At 38.0% G+C, this 18,572-nt stretch overlaps 1 protein-coding gene across 5 annotated transcripts in view; it reads right to left on the reverse strand.

The window, feature by feature from the left end:
• ATP13A3 (ATPase 13A3) overlaps positions 1-18,572 on the reverse strand; it is a 60,285-nt gene that overhangs the window by 29,697 nt on the left and 12,016 nt on the right. For all 5 annotated transcript variants that reach the window (XM_082056888.1, XM_082056890.1, XM_082056889.1 and 2 more), the window contains exons 3-8: positions 8,726-8,819; positions 6,581-6,754; positions 5,638-5,808; positions 5,252-5,322; positions 1,881-1,961; positions 84-153 (exon numbers count right to left, since the gene is read on the reverse strand). In XM_082056888.1, coding sequence (XP_081913014.1) covers positions 84-153; positions 1,881-1,961; positions 5,252-5,322; positions 5,638-5,808; positions 6,581-6,754; positions 8,726-8,819 — 661 coding nt within the window. The remainder of the gene's footprint in view (positions 1-83; positions 154-1,880; positions 1,962-5,251; positions 5,323-5,637; positions 5,809-6,580; positions 6,755-8,725; positions 8,820-18,572) is intronic.

Consider the following 18,572-nt stretch of genomic DNA (forward strand, 5'->3'; position numbering starts at 1 on the left):
CATTGTATTTAAAGTCACTTTTGTTGTTGTGGGGTTTTTTTGTTTTATTTTGTTTCTTTAGTTTCTTAAGGAAAAGATCTTACCTCCTTAATCAGAAGCTTAAAAATGGAAGGCACTTTCACAGCAATTTCATTTACTCCATAGAAAGCTTTTCTGCATTAAAAAAAAAAAAATCAAAAGACAGTTAAAGTTTGTATTAGAAATGTTAGTTCAAAATAATCCCATTAATTTGAGAACGGTTAAGATATTAATGTGTGGCCCACTCAATCATATTGTTTCAAAACATGTTTAGTAGAAAACATTTACCCAGTGAGATGTTCCAATACAAAGATAATTACTTTATAGTTCAATTTAAACAATTCTTTCATAATAAGATTACCCTGTAACCTGTGTATAGGTCCAATGTTATTAAACATGCCATTCTCATTAACTTAAAATCAAACAAGTATTAACTCATACCCTGCAGTAACACTGTTTTCATGGTTCTGCATGTTAATTTTACTCTTAGCATGAAGCCAAATCAAGAAGGGGGGAGCAAGAAATTAACCTCTGATGGGATCTGAGCTGGTTAAATGACAGTGACATAACAAGGCACTTAAAGGATGTTCTCAAGGAAAAGGTTTGTATTGTAGGATAAGACACATATTGACAGAAAATGGAATGATGAGCAAGCAGATGCTTCCACATTTTAAACTCCAAGAAGGTCTCATTTGGAAAAAAAAGAGGCAGGAATGCAACAAAACCCAAACTAGAATAGTTTAGTGTATCAACAAATTAGGATACCAGTCATTAAGTACTTATCTACATTTTCATGGTATATATTCCACCTTGCTGTTCACATGCGCGACCTAAGAAATCCCTCAACTATGTACCATTTAAGGTTTTTTTCTAGACTAAGTTCTTACCTACCTGTGCACTTCAGATGAGTCCCTTGAAAGGCATATTTACTCCATTAGTCTAAAGTAGCATGTTAAAGAATTAGTATTTTCCCCCGTTATTTCTTGCCAACCAGAGTTAAAACAAAAGGTGAGGAATGCATTTAGCCTCAACCAACCACAGACCAATCCATAGAAGCTATGGGACACAATCATGATACTAACTAAGCTTTTAATATTAATGCCAAAGCGTAAAACTTGGGAAGTTTCAGCATGATCTTCCCAAAATAAGAAATTAGTTGTGGTTTAGGCCGGGTTTGCTCCTTCCTGACATTAAATATTCCTTATTAGCCATGTAGTACACTATCCCCTCGCTCACAATGACCACCAGCAAGGTCAGGAAAGAAACAAGCAGCAGAGTGATCTCCCTGAGCATTCCCCTCCAGCCTTCAACAATCTGCAGCTTGAGACAAAGCATCTTTCCAGCTAAAGAACTCCTGATGGACTTTTCCACCGAGAATCAGTTTGACTCTGAACCCATACACACTCTTCAGCAATGACAGTATGTTATGAGAACATTTATGCCAATTAGAGGTGAGTGATATGGAAAAAATACCTCCTTTGCTTTACCATCAACGGCCAAATTTCACTGTATACCTGCCAATGTGGTTGAAAACTGCTTGCTATTCTTTCTGTACACATTGTATTTCAAAATGTTTAGTAAATACAATTTCAGAAACATATTTTGAATTGCTTTAAGCAATAGTTCCAATTCCCACGGTCAGTGGCATTTGAGAAAAGTCAGTCAATACAATATCAGTCTAGTTTCTAATCAACACATAGGTAAGAAAAACAAGAATTACATACATCTAACAGCCTTCTTTGAAGCAAGTGTGAGAGCCTGCCTGTAAACACCAATCACCCAATTGTCTTCTGCTTTTGTTAACAGTTTGAACACAAATAATGGAATGAAAACAATTCTTCCCTCAAATACTGTAACATTACCTGTAATCATGCGTTCCCTTTGCCAGTCCTGTGCTGTGTTCCTTATGAATTGAAGAACAGAGTGTAGATTCATCTAGACCTCTAGGTAAACGAAAAAGTCAATGAGTTATTCAAGAAACCTGGTATTTAAAATTAATTATTCAGTAACCCAAAAGAGTTAGGTCTTTGCCAAGAATTACACTGTATTATACAAGAAGAAAGTCTACGGGTTAACTTTTTTCTAGCTATTTTCGTCACAACTGCACATACCAATGGGATGCTAAAAACACTCCTCTCGTTCACATGTCTTACTCTGTAGGACAGTCACATCTCAGTCAAAACGGAGATACACTTAAATGAAGTAAAATACTAATGTAACTAGTATTCAAAGGCCTCCAAATTAAAAAAGTGAGCATGTTTTATAAAACATAAAATGAATATAGACTAATATTTCTTCATCATTTAAGGGTTCCTAAAACTAAATGCTGTATGGGTCACAACAACCCCGGGCAGCACTACCGGCTCAGGGAAGAATGGCTGGAAAGCTGCCCGGCAGAAAAGGACCTGTGGGTGCTGATGGACTGATGGCTGAACATGAGCCAGCAGTGTGCCCAGGTGGCCAAAAAGGTCAACAGCATCCTGGCTTCTCTCAGGAATAGTGTGACCAGCAGGAGTAGAGAAGTGACTGTGCCACTGTACTGTACACCTCACTACAGGAAAGACCTTGAGGTGCTGGAGAGAGTTCAGAGAATGGCAACAAAGCTGGTGAGGGGCCTGGAGCACAAGTCTGATGAGGGGCACTTGAGGGAACTGAGGCTGTTCAGCCTGGAGAAAAGGAGGCTGAGGGGAGACCTCATCACTGTCTACAAACACCTGAAAGGAGGTTGTAGCGTGGAGGGTGTTGGTCTCTTCTCTGGAGCAGCAAGTGTCAGGACAAGAGGAAATGGTCTCAAGTTGCACCAGGGAAGGTTTAGACTGGATATTAGGAAAAGTGTCTTCACAGAAAGGGTTGTCAGGCATTGGAACAGGGTGCCCAGGGCAGTGGTGGAGTCACCATCCCTGGAGGTGTTTAAAAGATCTTCAGACAAGGCTCATAGGGACATGGTTTGGTGCCAGAGTTAGGTTAGGTTATAGTTGGACTCAGTGATCCTGAGGGTCTCTTCCAACTGAAATGATTCTATATGCAAATATGCATATCTATGTGTGTAATGTCCATGCAAAGACAAAGCTTCTAGCAGTATGTTATCTTGCTTTTTACAGTACTGTTACAGTACTGAATTCCCAGGGCATTTAAAAAAAAATCTGCATGTGCAGAGTTTATTACATAAAGCACTCATCAACTCAGATTTAGTTGACACTAGCTAAAACAAAACAGACATATGAGGTCAAAGTTGCATCCCCTTTGGCTATGTGACCAAGTCTGATTTAGTTGAAGAACAATTACACTTGCATTTCCTGTGTTTAAAACAGTGATCTTTAAATTACGCTATTATAAAAAGAACAATGATATGAAACTCAAGCTCTCATAACTAAATTAGTTGCCCAAGAAATCTCAATTTGCTTCCCTTTTATATTGTGCTAAGGCTTTAATTACATGATCAAACTGTTCTGTCTCTGGATACTTGCACAATTGCACAGAGCGAATCTATCCTCACGATGCAGTCTTGTGCTTAGAGCACAACTACAACTGTCTTGCTTGCCTTATGGATTTTACTATAAAGCCCTCAGTATCACAACCCATCTCTCTACAAGTATTAACTTGATTCTCTGCCATGTTATTAGGTTATACCAATTTCTGTTTTTTACATAAGCTGCAGAACAGATTAAGAAAAAGTATCTTGATGAAGGCCAAACATTTAAGACTTCTTTTGAGAATACTTATTGTTCAAAAGTTCAGCTGTTATTTCAGAGGTGGTATTTAATACTTCACTACATGATCATACCTAACTCACTTGAGAGAAAAGTTACAGCAAACTCTCATTCTCATTTAACCTTGTGCAAAAGTGACTTTGTACTCTGCCGTTGTCGGATATGTCTCAGATCCAGCTGTTTCTCCTCTTTACTATCCAATTGCTAAATAATGGTGTCCAGCTCAGCTACAGTACCTGACTAAACAAGTGGTCAGGCTCAGTCATTGCTAATACATCAAACAAATGAAAGTTTGGCCTATCAGCAAGAATGTGATTGAATAAATGCTCACATAACTTCACAGGCATATCTGAGATTTTTTCCAGGGCTTATAAATTGGCTGAGTTATCACAAGAACATCAAAAGGCACAGTCAAAGAGCCAACAAATGCCAAGTTTCAAGTCACTGCTTTAATGCTAAGGAATAAAACTTTTTTCTAAATATGTAGAATCACATGATTTTTTTTTTTCCCATACGTGTCCTAAGCAGAAAAGTATAGTTCTAATTTGAGGGTATTTTTCTACATCTCATCTGTGGGAAATACTCCCTTTGAACAGTTTAAATTAGCAACACTATAGGCATGAAAACTGGAGCCTGCAATGCAAAATGACAAGCATCACTACCTGCACCACTGTGACTCATTAGAGGTTTAACATAAAAAATGCATTTAAAGCTCTTAATTACTTACACATGAACTGAGACATTTCCAGTCTCCTAAAAGAGGAGATCTCACTTTTGTAACTGCTCAGATTGTGATTATTTCTTTAAATTGTTGTAATTTCTGGTAACTTGCCATACTACTTGCACATTTTTGGGGGAAACATAAGAAATTTTTGCAAAGTATGTTTCTTCTTACACAAATTTTGGCTATTTTTCCTTCCTTCAGTCACTGGTCATTAATTTTTTCTGCTTCGAATTTTCTACACGATGGTTCAATGCAGTGAACATTCATTTGAGTTTTAAAAAGGTTGTATTTCTGATCTGAAGTTCTTATTTTAACAAGCAGTTGTCATAAACAGAGAAGTTTGTGTTCATTTAACTTGTTAGCACTATGAGAAGGCCTTATCAGTAGCAACAATGCATTTGGTGAATTCCCCTCTTCCTAGCTACTCCTTTTGGGTCTAGCTCAACAGCAATGAAAAAAAAAAAAGGAAAGCTTTTAAGAGTTTATAGAAGAACTACTGTCTCTAAACAGGTATTCTGATTCTCAAATAATACTCCAACAACAGGCAAAATGCTTGCAGAGGCATGCAGCCTGCTACCCTGTACGAATCATGCTTGATAAAGGTAGATTAAACAAATACATTCCTTCCAAAGTCACACTGAGTTAAAATCTCCCTGCCCTAACTATCGTTCAAAAAAAGACTCAATGAGCTAAAACGTATTCAGAATATGATCCCCATTTTCACTATGTTCTTAAGCATGCTACTGTATTTTTTAAAAATGCAGTTTGAAACACAACACTAAAGAAAAAGCATTCTTACCGTACAACATCAAAACTTTGAACCAAATCATTCCAGAAATACTTCACGCTGTGATGTGTGAAATAACGAATCTGGAAGGGCAGACAAAGATATTAAACTAGCACCGCGTAACACCTCTTACTGACTTCATTATGAACAGTGATAGAAAGTAAATTCAGAGAAACTTCACTGAAAAATGAAGAGTTTTCTTTCAAAATAATCATTCAAGCATTCCACAACTTCCAGTAACAGGCTATTGAGGAAAAGATTTGTGCTCCACCCAAAGAATGAGTTAGCCTTTCAGACAAAAGAAGTAGCTCACATGCACTGTATTGTGTATGTTTGCTCTAGATACTACTTGAGATACTTGTGATGATTAGCCAGCGTAGTATTGCACATTTACTTACAGGCAAATATTTTTTCAAATCATTTTTATTCTCTTCTGCAGCAGATTCACAGAGATGAGCAGCATGGCCATTTGAAACCTTGTGTACAATAGGGTTCGGATTCTGTAAAGGACTGGCTCCCAAAGAAGGCATAATGTGAACCTTTGCACAAAACCATATCTTGAATTCATCCTTAAAAGGAGGGGGGAAAAAAAAAGAGTTGGTTGATACAGCATTTAAACAGCATTTTACTACAGTAGCCGTAGCAAAATGTGTCCACAATTGCCAGATTAGCAGAGCCCATACATAACTACAGAAGATATCCCCAAGTTAATATCAGCTATCTTAAGAATACGTTTTATTTCAACAATTCTAAAAGCATATTTTTTGCACCGATATATTTATTTTTAAGCAATGAGTCTTGGTACTTGAATTTTGACATCTTAAGCCCATCACAATTTAATACAGTTGTTCAGTAGTAGGAGGAACTATGAGATTCCTGTGCATTCAGCTGCACCCACCCTGCAACTTCAAATAACTGAGGACTTAACACAAGATCATATCCAAGGACTGTACACAGCAATGGCGGAGGAAGAAATCAAACCAAGCTTGGGTCCACAGTTACACCTTAATTCAACAAATGTATCTTGCACAACAAGGGGAAAGAAAACCTGAAAACCATGTTATCAAGCTCTACGAACAAGGTATCTGTTCTGTAACTTTTGATGACAACAGCATTCGTGTGTTTAATTCTTAAAATACAAAATCAAAGACTTTCTTTTTGTTATGCCCTCTGCAAGCAGCTGTCAGTCTTCCCATATCGCAGCAAAGCTGTGTACAGTACCAAGCAGCACAGCTCTGCGGTGCTGTAAAACAAAATCACGTCTACATTGCAGGGAAGGATTTCTGTATTTTAGCAAGCAGCAGGAGGGATGTGAAACAACGCACCCTCCTATAGACTTACAGTTGTTCTCAGCAGAACCACTTCACAGTCTTTAAGTGTAGTCCTTCTGCACGTTGCTTTCACACGCCACTGAGGCATCCAGTAGAGGAGGAGGAGGAGAAAGCCACCAGAACAGATCACTCCTACAGTAACTAGCACCAACTTCCAGCGACACAGATCATAGCCATAGATCTCCTGCATGGAAACAGAGAAACAAATAACAAACCATGACCCTCTTAGCTACTCTGGCTTGGAAAGCCCACATTAATTTTTCATGAACTGCAGTATTTAAAGCAAATCAAATTTCAAAGCCACTTTCACCTTTTACTTTTCTGGGAGAAAGACAGACTTTTTACAACTTAATATACGATGGAGTGACAACAAAAAGGAACACTGGTTTGCTTGGTCAGAAATACAAATGTCAGTAAAAGCCTGACAAAGGCTGAACATCCACACCATTTAAAACATTTCATTGCAGGACCTGCCTCCACTCTGCATCGCTCCCTGAGGACTGAGGTTGCAACACAACCTGCCTTAACGCTCAGTGAACCATCAAAGTTTTGACCATGACACAGCACAAGCCAGCTAAGCATTTAAAAGCAAAAGCACGTGTGGTTTTGTCAAATGCTGATGTTACCACATTATAATTTTATTAGCTAGCGCACATAATTTTGAATTACTGGTGCGAGCAGAAATGCATACTTTCTAAAGAAGCACATAAATATAATTGTCAAATAGTACTTTTTAGTAGACAAACTGGCTTATTTTGCCTGCCATTTAACAAGAAATGCTACTGTGAAACATTAGAAACTGCAAGCCACACTGTCAAAGGTTCTGTAACTCGCACAAGCTGGAGAAATCCTCTTCTCCCATTAAAAATCCACAAAGTATTAAATGTGCCTCAGTCAAAGGCAAGTACCAACTTAACCTGATGACAGCCAGGAACAGAAAATAATTCAGTGACTTACTAGATGCTGTGTTACATTCCTGAGTTTCACATTACATCATTAGATTATATTTCCTGCTGCAAAAGGGCAATGAAGTTTCCCTTTGAGTCCCACCCACATTGTTCATAATGACACCAACTTTTTGCAAATTTTTTTGTACTTCTCATTAAACAGTATTAGGAAAAGGGTTTAAACAATTTCTAAGAAAAGGCTTTTCAACAAGTTTGGTATGCAGCCTTCTCAGCTGACAAAAAGCAGAGACAAAACCCATTCTGTTACCCCCAAAAGACTGGAGCCAGTATTCACTCCTTACCAATAAAAACAGGTGGGTGAAAGATAGTGGGAGAGGTTAATGCTGCTTTTGGAAACAAAACCAAAATTATTTCCTCCAGAAAATGTTTATTTTAGTGATCAGACCATAAGCATCTCAGTTTCATTTTTGGTGCAAGGTGTATTTGCCTGCTCTCCATGTTAGAGCTTTTCCTAGCAGTGTGCACAAAGATGGAACAAGGACTTCAATTCACAGGATCACACCATTATTAAAACCAAAAATCCCTGTATACCTCAAATAGTTTCTGCTTTCTCTAGAATGGGCTAGAAATGGGCTAGATGCCATTGTTTCTGCTTTCTCTAGAATGGGCTAGATGCCACTGTTTTCCTGTCAAAACTAACTGCCGTGTCTTCCAGGACATCATTGCTCTAGTAGAAAGCAAAGTTTATGTGCTACCAAACACTCATAAAACTGCTCACCATGTTTTAGGGAGTGGGTCTTCTCTGCATAAATATGAATATGCAAGAGTATGCAGAGTACACTCAGATTATGGAGCATTAACCTGTTTTAAATGACAAGAAAAAAGCTGCAGGGTTGGAAGGAAAAAAAAAAAAGACCAAACTCATAACCTACTTTACTTCCATTTTCTTTAAAAAAAAAAAAAAAAAAAAAAAAAAAGCTAAGTATCAAAATGTGTTTATGTACTGGTCTACTGAGCTCAGTGTAGCCAATCCAGCACCTTTGCAAAGCCTTTCAAAAGACACATTCCCTATCCCAAGACTACATTTGTTAATACCAAAAAAGATTACCAAGGATAACCTTATAAAATTCGTAAACTGATTAAAACCTAGACAGTCCACTTCCTGATGTAATATGCCCCATTTAGAGAGAAAACAATGAAAATGTGTTTCTTTCACTGTATAAGAATAGACAAACAGTATTCCTTACCATCTCATCTTCCTCTGCTTTATTGACAAATTTATTTTCTTCTTTTTCCATGTTTAGTATGATATGGAACTTCTCGTCTTGAGATATGGAAGACCTTTAACAACATAAGAATTAAAAATTGAAGCATGATTTCTGATTTTATAACTAAGTATTAGGTTGTTTTGAATTATTTCCTGTAAGTACATACCCATAAACCACACTGACAACATATTAATACAGATCTTAAATTTGCACTGTTACTAGTTTCCCGTAGTAACAACCCAAGGAGCTTTAGTAAAGCTTTAAAAGACTGAACACTAGATGAATACAGGTGAAATATTGCAGCAACAGCAGGCTTTGAGGGAAGGAAAAGAGCCTGTACCAATTCAACTTGGTTACATGCAGCAAGCAGTTTTTGGTACATTCTACAAACTTCATGATGGAAATGTAAATTAAACCTGTAAAAAAAAAGCTTAAAAGTAGGTCAAGATGATACGTTTCTATCATTCTACACATAAAAGCTCCAATCAGATACTTTCAGAAGCCAGGCTATCCTGCAAGAGGAAAGGTGTCGTACTGCCAAGATGTTCATTTCTCATCTGAGCAGTTTAATATTTCTAAGTCAAGACATGATTAATGGTCTGTTAGTCGTCTTTCCAATTCTTTTACCATTCAATTGGTATCAATGAGTTAATTTCTTACTGTAAATCTCTCATAGCTGCAAATCTTGAGGGGTGATTTGAGGATAGATTCCGACCACAACTTTCACAAATGGTAACATGAAAATATATGAAGCTGTCTACAAGCTGAACATACTGCACACAGATCCCTATTCCAAAAGGAAGAACTATAAACAAAAGACTACAACATACTATGAGGCTCACCAGAAGTTTCAACATGACATAAACAAAGAAAATCAAAAGGTACCAAGTCAAAAAGTTCAGATTTTGAAATTAAAACTGCATCTAGCCTTCATTTGGGCACCCCTGTAGATGCTAATTGTGCACAGTTTACAATTAATTAACCTGTATCATATTTCCACAGGACCACCTACCATAGTTAAAACCACTGGAAAGCCAACGCTCACCTGCCAAGGCTCAGTCTCAGTGTCAGTCTCTGCACTGACACTGTACAGCCTTTGATTTTATATACTGCACACATATCAATCTCTCAAAAGACAGCATATAAGCAGTCCTCAAGTATTAAGAATTCACTGTCATAGTATTATTGTAATAGTGATTTTTCAGACAGAAAGATGTTAAAAAAAAAAAAAAAAAGATGAAAGCCTTCCACTTCATCTCAGCTGTCCATTGAAGACTAGGATGCCACTATTTAAAATACTTAGTATTAAGTAGTATTGTGATAAAAGCACAACCATTACCAAGTTCTTTTTGTCATTAACTCCCCACCGTTTTCACAAATCAAATCCCCGGACTCCAAGTCAGATCCTCTCAGCGCCAGCCCCTGGATCCAGCACTCACATGCAGCAGCAGTGCCAACTTCCAAAGGTCCTTCCTTACTCCCGACTCCTGCAGTTTATCAGCATCATCACATGCCCCCGTGGTTTCTGCAAGTGTCCACCTCCTTTCCAATTGAGCCAAGAACTGAAGCAGGAACCCAACAGAAAAGATTTCTGGGTCTCCCAGAAATCTATGCCCTATGCTGGACAAGGTCTTGGTGGAACAAACACAGGGGGGAAGCACAGAACTGCATCCCAGCCCAGGGGCTCAGCCACAGGCCAAACAAAAACTCAGCACCCCATAAACCAAATCTTAGTCTGCACGAAGGAAGCTCATCAGTAACAACTGTGTCCTCTGATAGAAAGATCAGCTCACATGCTCCTTGCCTTGTTAAACTGAAAATTTTCTATTACTATCCAATACTGAACTATGAATACCTTTCTTACTGCAGATTAATTTGGAAATCAAGCCAGAAGATGTGCACCACTGATACCTCCTTATCTGTTAAACACGTCACATAAGATCTAAAACACATTTTTGTTTAAACTGCCATTTGTCTTCACTAAACAGCTTTTTATCCTGGGAAACACATATATATATGAAACCAGTTAAAATCTGTTCTAAACCTATAGAGGATTTCTAAGAAAGCTCCCGAGAACAATCTTCAAATTATTAACATCAAATACCTTTATGTACACTGTGCAAATAGCATTTTCAATCAAGTCATGCAGCTAGAAAAAGTTTTGTGTATTTACAGATTTACACTTCTAATAGAGTTCACAGCTCCATAAGAGAATGATTCAATTTATCATGCTTGAAGTAGTCTGCTCTTAAACAAACATGCATTCCCCTGCTAAAGTATATTGCAACGTCAAAAACCTGCAGGCAAAACTCCAATCTTGACAAACACATCTAACAACCGTACTTGATACAGGAAAGCACCAGGTGGCAAAATAAATGCAAACAGCCTCAAGATCAATAAATCTCAACCGAGACTTCCATATGGCCAACACATCAGTACAGGCACCTTATGGGACACCGCGGCAGCAAGAGAGAGAGGTGCAATTGCTTTAGTTTAGGGCTGTTCCACAGCTGGGAAGAAGCGCCGAGCTTCGGTCTGCAGAAGCGTGAAGGGAAATCTCAGCACTGAGAGCACCGGCAATAATTCCTGCAATTCAATGAGTTCTTGGAACAGCTGGGTAGAATCACACAGGGAATACACAAAAAGCATTAGGAGGCTATTTCTGACTCACATCATTAGCTCCATCTGCATTATTTTATACAGACTTATTTACTGAGCAACCTTCAACTAACACACGCATTCTCAGTATTTCACATACTGCCTGTAATTTTCCATATTAAACTTAAATTCAAATATCTAAAGTCAGAACATTAGAGATCTTTTCTTAGTTGACAGGCCATGAAAATCATTACTATTCATCAATGAAGAACAGCACACTTTCCCCAGTCTTTTCCCTTTGGTACAACATCAGCCCGAGCTCATCATCAAGAGTTCAAGTGCTTTGGGTTTGTTTCTCAGGGCTCAGCTGCAACCTGGGGTTCCCCACCACCCCCCAGGGCTTCAGAGGTGAGCTCAGCCTGCCGGGGCAGACTGAAGAAAGAAGTAGCAGCATTTCACTGGGTCAGAAGAGACTTCAGCAATCTGCATTTGATCTTTATGTCTTTCTATTGTATACTATTGTATAGCTAAGCATATTCTAGAGTCAGAAAAGTAGGAAGTATCAAAAAGGTCCATAAAAGAAATGCTGTTTGCCACTGAGACTACGAGAATGAAATAGCTTGCATCATCCTAGACCACAGGTATATAGACAGTTCAGACCCTGTTCAGTGTAAGTATTTCTAAGAGCAAACATTTGATCCACAAGCCTAAACAGTAAATCTGCAACTTTGAAGGAAAAACAAAAAGTATATCAAAATTAAGTTAAACTGCATTTGCTATTTGCCTCTGTCCTGAAGAATATGTAGCTCTGAGGAGGACAACACCTGCAGTTTCAGATTTAAGTCGATATTATTTTGGAGCTAAAGTAGATCACAAATTGGATCACTGGAGAAATTACAACAGTCTACAGACCTTAAAACTACATGCATTCCTCACAGTGAAGAATAGGCTGCACCTTCTTTTAATTACTACACCAGTATCTATTTGTTGATCTACCCTGACTAAACAACCAGGATACCAAGCAGTTCTACCAAAATATTTATAGGCAACAAACATTTGTTGCCAACAGTATAAAAAGTGCAAGTGAACTCATGGCATATTTATTAAGGAAAATGTTGTTAAAGAACTACACTAAGTCTCAATTACTATGCCTGAGGAGTTCTGCAAGCCACACTTCCAAAGGACTGCAAGCTCATCTGAAGTCAGTTTTCTAATAGTGAGCATAATTAACAAACTCCTTCAGCACAGATTTTCCCCTTCAACTTTGACTTGCGGGGCAGGAAGCAAACAGATTTTCCCTCTGGTCTCCTCGACATTTGTCCCAAGTCCATAATCCTTAAAAAACTAATTCTGCTTTAGCATACATACACTGTTGTCAACATCTTATTCCTTCTGTTTTCCAATTAAACTGGAAGTTTCATAATTTCATGAGAAAAATTTCAAGGTCTGGAAATAAACTTTTGATATCTCCTGCAGTCACTGGGTAATTTAAATATCAGGTTTCTCAGATGAAAACAATTTTGACAGCTCAAGTCTTTAGTAAAATTCATGTATGGATATGCATTAAAAAATTAACAAGTTGTTTCATACCCTTATGCTCTGTCATCATTTATCTGCTTAAAATATGCAAGTAAATAAACTTACAAACTTGTATCTTAAACATTCCCTATTTTATTCCTTTCAGATATCCATAAAAATCCTGAGATAACAAAGAGTTTCTCTTACCAACAAGCAGTCCAGCAGCTGTCCCCTGCACTTGCTTTTGTTATCATCAGTTAGTGAGGCAGTTCTTAATAACCAAGACCCTATCTACAGGGGAAGTCCTGACAAATGAACTATTTTGTCTAAAATCTAAAAAAAGTCTCCAAGGGCTTTTCAAACTGTTATCAAAAGATTAACATATCAAAGAAAATTTGGCACTGCTTGGAATGCCTTTTTTTTTTCCCTCTTCCCTCCAGTGTGGCTGAACAATTACAGGACTGTGGCCGGGCTGGCGCGGAGGCTGCGCTTCCAGCATCAGCCGCCCGGTCCAGCTCCTTCTATTCAAACCACAAATGCCTCCCCGGGAGCCTGCCGGCAAATTCAGGTCTGTGCACGAGTCCTGATATTATCTGCCCGGCTAAAAGCATATATGCTTCTGGCCAAACCCTTCCTTGTATTTACAGCTGTTGCAAGTGAAGACAACAACATTCATTTTGAGGAGCTAACTGATGATAAAGGTGCCAGTTAAGAAATACATTTATTTCTCACTCTCAGCATTTTACAGTTTAGCACAGATCATAATGAAGCAATCACATACACCAAATCAGATCACATTTAGAGATCAAGTGCTACAAAGCTAAGAAAGGGACTTGGTCACTATTGAACATTGCAGAAACAAGGTACTTTCCTGTACAAGGATCCATCAGTGCTGCTTTGTTGGGAACACAAGGGGGCAAATGAAAAGATTTAGCAAGGCAGACAGGAAAAGTGAGAGACATGCATGAAAGAAGCCAAATTTAAAAGCCACCAACATGCAGACATGAATACAAGTCAATCTTCTCAGCTCCCTATGTAATCACTGCCATTAAATAAACCACGCACTGTAAAATTCTAGGGGAAGAGAATAAGACAAAAAAACCCAAACCTAAGTGACCTATCAAGAAAAAGATCATGGTATAGATCAAATATGTATCACATTCCTGAAATCTGCTCTAGTGTCTCACTAACTGACCAGTCTGGCTCTCCTGTGTCCAAAAGAATCCAATACAGATCCTTCAAGGGCTACTGAAAGACTAAAAATCCTTATTTACAACAACTACATCCTCCATTAAGAAACACTTTACTGCTCTGCAGTTGGAAATCAAGTTTCTAAATAGTTTGATGTCATTACAAGTCTTCCAGATTTCTGAATTAAAAAATATCTGGAACAGGCATTAACTGCAGATAGTGTCTGATGTATAGCAGATATCATCATCACCAGTATCCTGACTAGCTGTCAAAACACAGAAAAACCCTGGCTTGTTTTCAAACTAGAAAGTCAACCATTCTTTCAGTCACTCAGAAATTAAAATTCTGCCCTTTAGAGCTGTACTTGCAACCTGTGACCACACCACAGAATCAGCCTCACAAGGTACGGCTTCTCACACAGGCCACGTTCACCACAAGCTCATTCTTGTTCCAGTCACACACCATTCCCACACACAGATACCAGTCACCAAACAGTCCATTTTTTCCACACATTATGGTAAAGGTTTTTGATATTCGTGCAATGGACCTACAGGAGGTAAGCAATCACTTTACATACACAAAACACCAACTAATGCTCAATCTCTGCTACACTGTCAGCTATGAAATTAAAAATTAAATACTCAAATTAGAAGAGCAGTAACAAGCCAGGAAGGGATATGAATGCATCTTCTCAGAAAGACATTCTAGGTATAAGTTAAGCAACTGTATTCTAGAAGAAGCATACTGTTAAGTGGAGCTATAAAAATTGAAGGAAAAGTCTTATCAGCTATTACTACCTGAGCTTGCAGCTCCTGCCCATGCAAGCTGCCAATGAGTTCCACACACAATACCTGAAAAGCTGAATCTAAAACACTGACTTCATTTAAAATGTGCTGCACCAATAAATAAATGGATGAGGACACAAAGCTAAGAAGATGTAAGGATCAGAAAAAATAAAGATCAAAAATATTCAGGAGCACACTCTTCTCAAACAGTACCACATAACATGCTGCATGCTTTAAAAATCAATCACCAAAATAAAAGTAAACTTGAACAGAATATTTCAAGCTTTCAAGAGCTGAAATCAAAGCTTCTGCCTACAGTGCCTTGGACACAAGTCTCATATTTACTTTTCAGTTCTCCTCCTTTATGTAAGAGATCCTACTTCAGCAACTATAAAATTAATGTTCTGTTTCCTAAAATCTCTCCACTGGCCACTTTTGAGAAGACTGGCAGAACCTGCAGCCACTGAAAATGAAAAAAAAGACCATTTTTAAATAGACTTGCAATTTGAAAAGCTAGGAGTTGATTTTAAATGCTATAAGAATGCCTTGCTAAAATCCACATTATGACATCTTGTCTTCAGTCTGTTATCAGGATTCATCATCCCTCACTCATTAGTCTTAGTATCTCCTCAAACAAAAGAGTTTCCAAAGTTCCTTTTTATCAATTCTCACAGTCTTCAAGGACCTTCTGAACACAAGTGTGCTTGTACTCAGCATTTTTACCACTGCAAGAGCGGTGAATGTCAGAGATGCAATTTCCACTTAGTCCCTAGCACCACAGCCAGGATTTGGGCGAGACAGGATAACGCTGCACCCTGGACTCGGAGGGATCCCTGTATCTGCAGCACGAGGCTGGAGGCTCCTCGCAGCACCTGGCAAGCCCGACACCACGCACAAGATGCCATCTTCACCTGCCCCCCAAAACATAAAAGCCACCTCACTCAAAGACCACTTCAAAACTGAAACAGATCACTTAATAGTTGATACAAAACTTAGCCAAAAGTCTGGGGATATCACACTTTTATGATCAAAAAAACCCAAAGGTTATAGCATTTTACTCCAACATACACTACCATGAGCTTATGTGTGTCCATTTAAATGTATTTGTAATGCTTCAGTATTATTTTAGCATACTAATATTTATTATAAATAAACGTAAAAGATACTTTCCTTGAGAAGCACCTTCAATCTGAGATGCACCTTACGTGAATGGAAGTCACTGCCATTTACAGTTCTCCAGTAGCTTGCAGCTGAACCCTTAAATGCAAAGTTGTCCACATAATGTACAATAAATGTTTGGATTAGACATACAAGCTGTAGGAGCTATGAAAGTTCAAAAACCCTCCAGCTATATTTTTAAGGGAGTTAAGGTTATAATTTGTACCACAAACAAAGCTTAACACTTTAGTCAACTAACCAAGCTCTAACAATAAGAATGACATAATAGTTTAATGAATACATGGAAATTTTACAAGTACACGAGCTAAATTTTAACAAAGCCCTCCACTCAATACCTATTTTATCACTTCCCATCTTGGGCTTTCTGTTATAATACAAGCTTTTGTTTCTGTGTTTAGGCTTAAGGAAGACCATTGTATCCAACAATCACCAAACCAAAATTGTATTTACATTTGTAGAGTGTATTCTTTGTAAAGTATACTTTTTGCAGGCTGCAATAGCAATTGCAATGTTTATAGAAAACATGCTACATTAAGGAAAGATAATTCTACATCTAACAATAAACTCAGTATCACAATTCATCATGATAACAAAGTACTGTAGCCAATACTATACTCAAAAACCACTTCCTAAGTGATCTTCAGATCATTATTTTCAGACCACTTAAATATTTGATATTAATGTAACAGCACATACACAAGTTGAAGATGTGTCAGAAGAGAATTTAGGAAAGCAGTCACTTGTATCAAGGACAACCAGTCAAGCGCTTCACCACCTAACCTTCCTGGCGTCTCATTTATCTTACTTCAAGCAGCACAGATTTACGCTAATGAAAATTTGGAACTGACAAATCAAGTGCCGAAAGTCAAAATTGCCCAAAGCTCATTCCCACTCTCTCAGGCACACAGAAACACAGTCTTTCCTTGTTTCCATTTTAGATTTCTGGATCTCCTACCTGGCTGCCATGAGGGAAAGGTCTGTTCCACAGTCAGGGAATCCAATACAGCATACATTTATTTTAGGTGCTTATTGTTTCTTTCCTCTCTTGGAAGAGTATACTAGACATTTGGGTTAGAATTCACAGACTTTGACAAGAGGGACAATGAAATGTTTTATTTGTTGTTGGAAGAGAAAGTTGAACTGTTTCAAATACCTTGGGTACGGCGTGGTACCATTACACCCAGTGTGAGGTTTCAATAGCTGAGCACTGAAGCTGTTTCCAAAAAGACATTCCTTTCTCACATGGGGCACGAACTTCACTCAGTTCTTCTATTTGATTAAATAACCAAGACTATTATGGTCAGATAATGGAGATGGCAAAGATGCCCCATCCCAGCACCAAGAAAACCGCCAGTACCCCAGTGGGGAACTGGGAGTCTGAAGACCCAGATCCAGCAACAATGGGTCCTTTCAAGGAAGCATTTCCCCTCAGGGGCCGTGCCAAAAGCCCAACCTTTCCTGTGTGGCTGCAGCCTTATTGTGCGATGTAGAGTATCTGCTTCCTGGGATATATTGGCTTTTGTAGTATGGATGCTCAGTGAAGGAGGCAATGACTTTTTTTCCTCTTCCTCTAAATTCTTGGAAAAATATTTTTGAGGTTAACATAAGAACATCTGAATCAAATTTCTCATTGCCTACAAGAAGATCATCAAGGACAACCAGACTAATCACAAGAGATTAACTTTCCGCTAAAGTTTAGACATTTAACTTATGTTTCCTCAAAAGCGTGTATAGTTGGCATACAGCTATCACTACAGCATAGTTAAGAGAACCAGTCATACTCATCGTAAGTCAATCTGCTTTAGTGCCTTTACTTTCTTTCCCACCATATGACTTAGTACCTTTTGTTGCTTTCAGCTGAACATCCTGAGATAAAGCAGCAGTATTTCTTCATGCTTCCCGAAGTCCTGATGTAAAACTCAGAATTTTCTTATAGTTTAACTAAGTGACTGCTAAATACACACACATAGCACATCTTCCAGATTAACATCACCAAATTGTAATCACTTCTAAAAGTTTATTCTGTAAGATTAATACATGTAAACAGGTTAAACTTCAGCACTTAAACTTGGGTTTTCTAATGTTTACTAAAAGTATATTTATTAAGAAAGTTACGATAAATTGATACAGAGCCTTAAGTATGTAACACATTCACTTAAATCAGAAACACTTCAAGGAAAGAGCTCTTCTTGTATGCAACCAAACCACCAGTCAGCAGAAATACTATATTTGACAGCAACTGCTAAAACTCTAAGTATCACGTAACAATGCTAAAAACTGAAGTTAAAAGGTTGCACAAAGGATTTAACACCATTTAAGATTTCAAGGAGGACAATTTATTTGCCCCGATCAAATTCTAATAACTGAAACATCTGCAAACAAGTTCCATTCAGAGATTAGAATGCTGTACAAGACTTTCTTCTTATGCACAGGAATTTATACAACCTGACAACTTAGCTCCTGAAAATTATTAATTTACTCTTGGAACTTCCATATGAGGTGAGACAAGAAAACCAAGGGGAAAAAAGTTGCACTCTATGTAACACTCTACACAA

The sequence above is a fragment of the Streptopelia decaocto genome (genome assembly GCF_964273445.1).
Source record: "Streptopelia decaocto genome assembly, chromosome: 6".
NCBI classification, from domain to species: Eukaryota; Metazoa; Chordata; class Aves; order Columbiformes; family Columbidae; genus Streptopelia; species Streptopelia decaocto.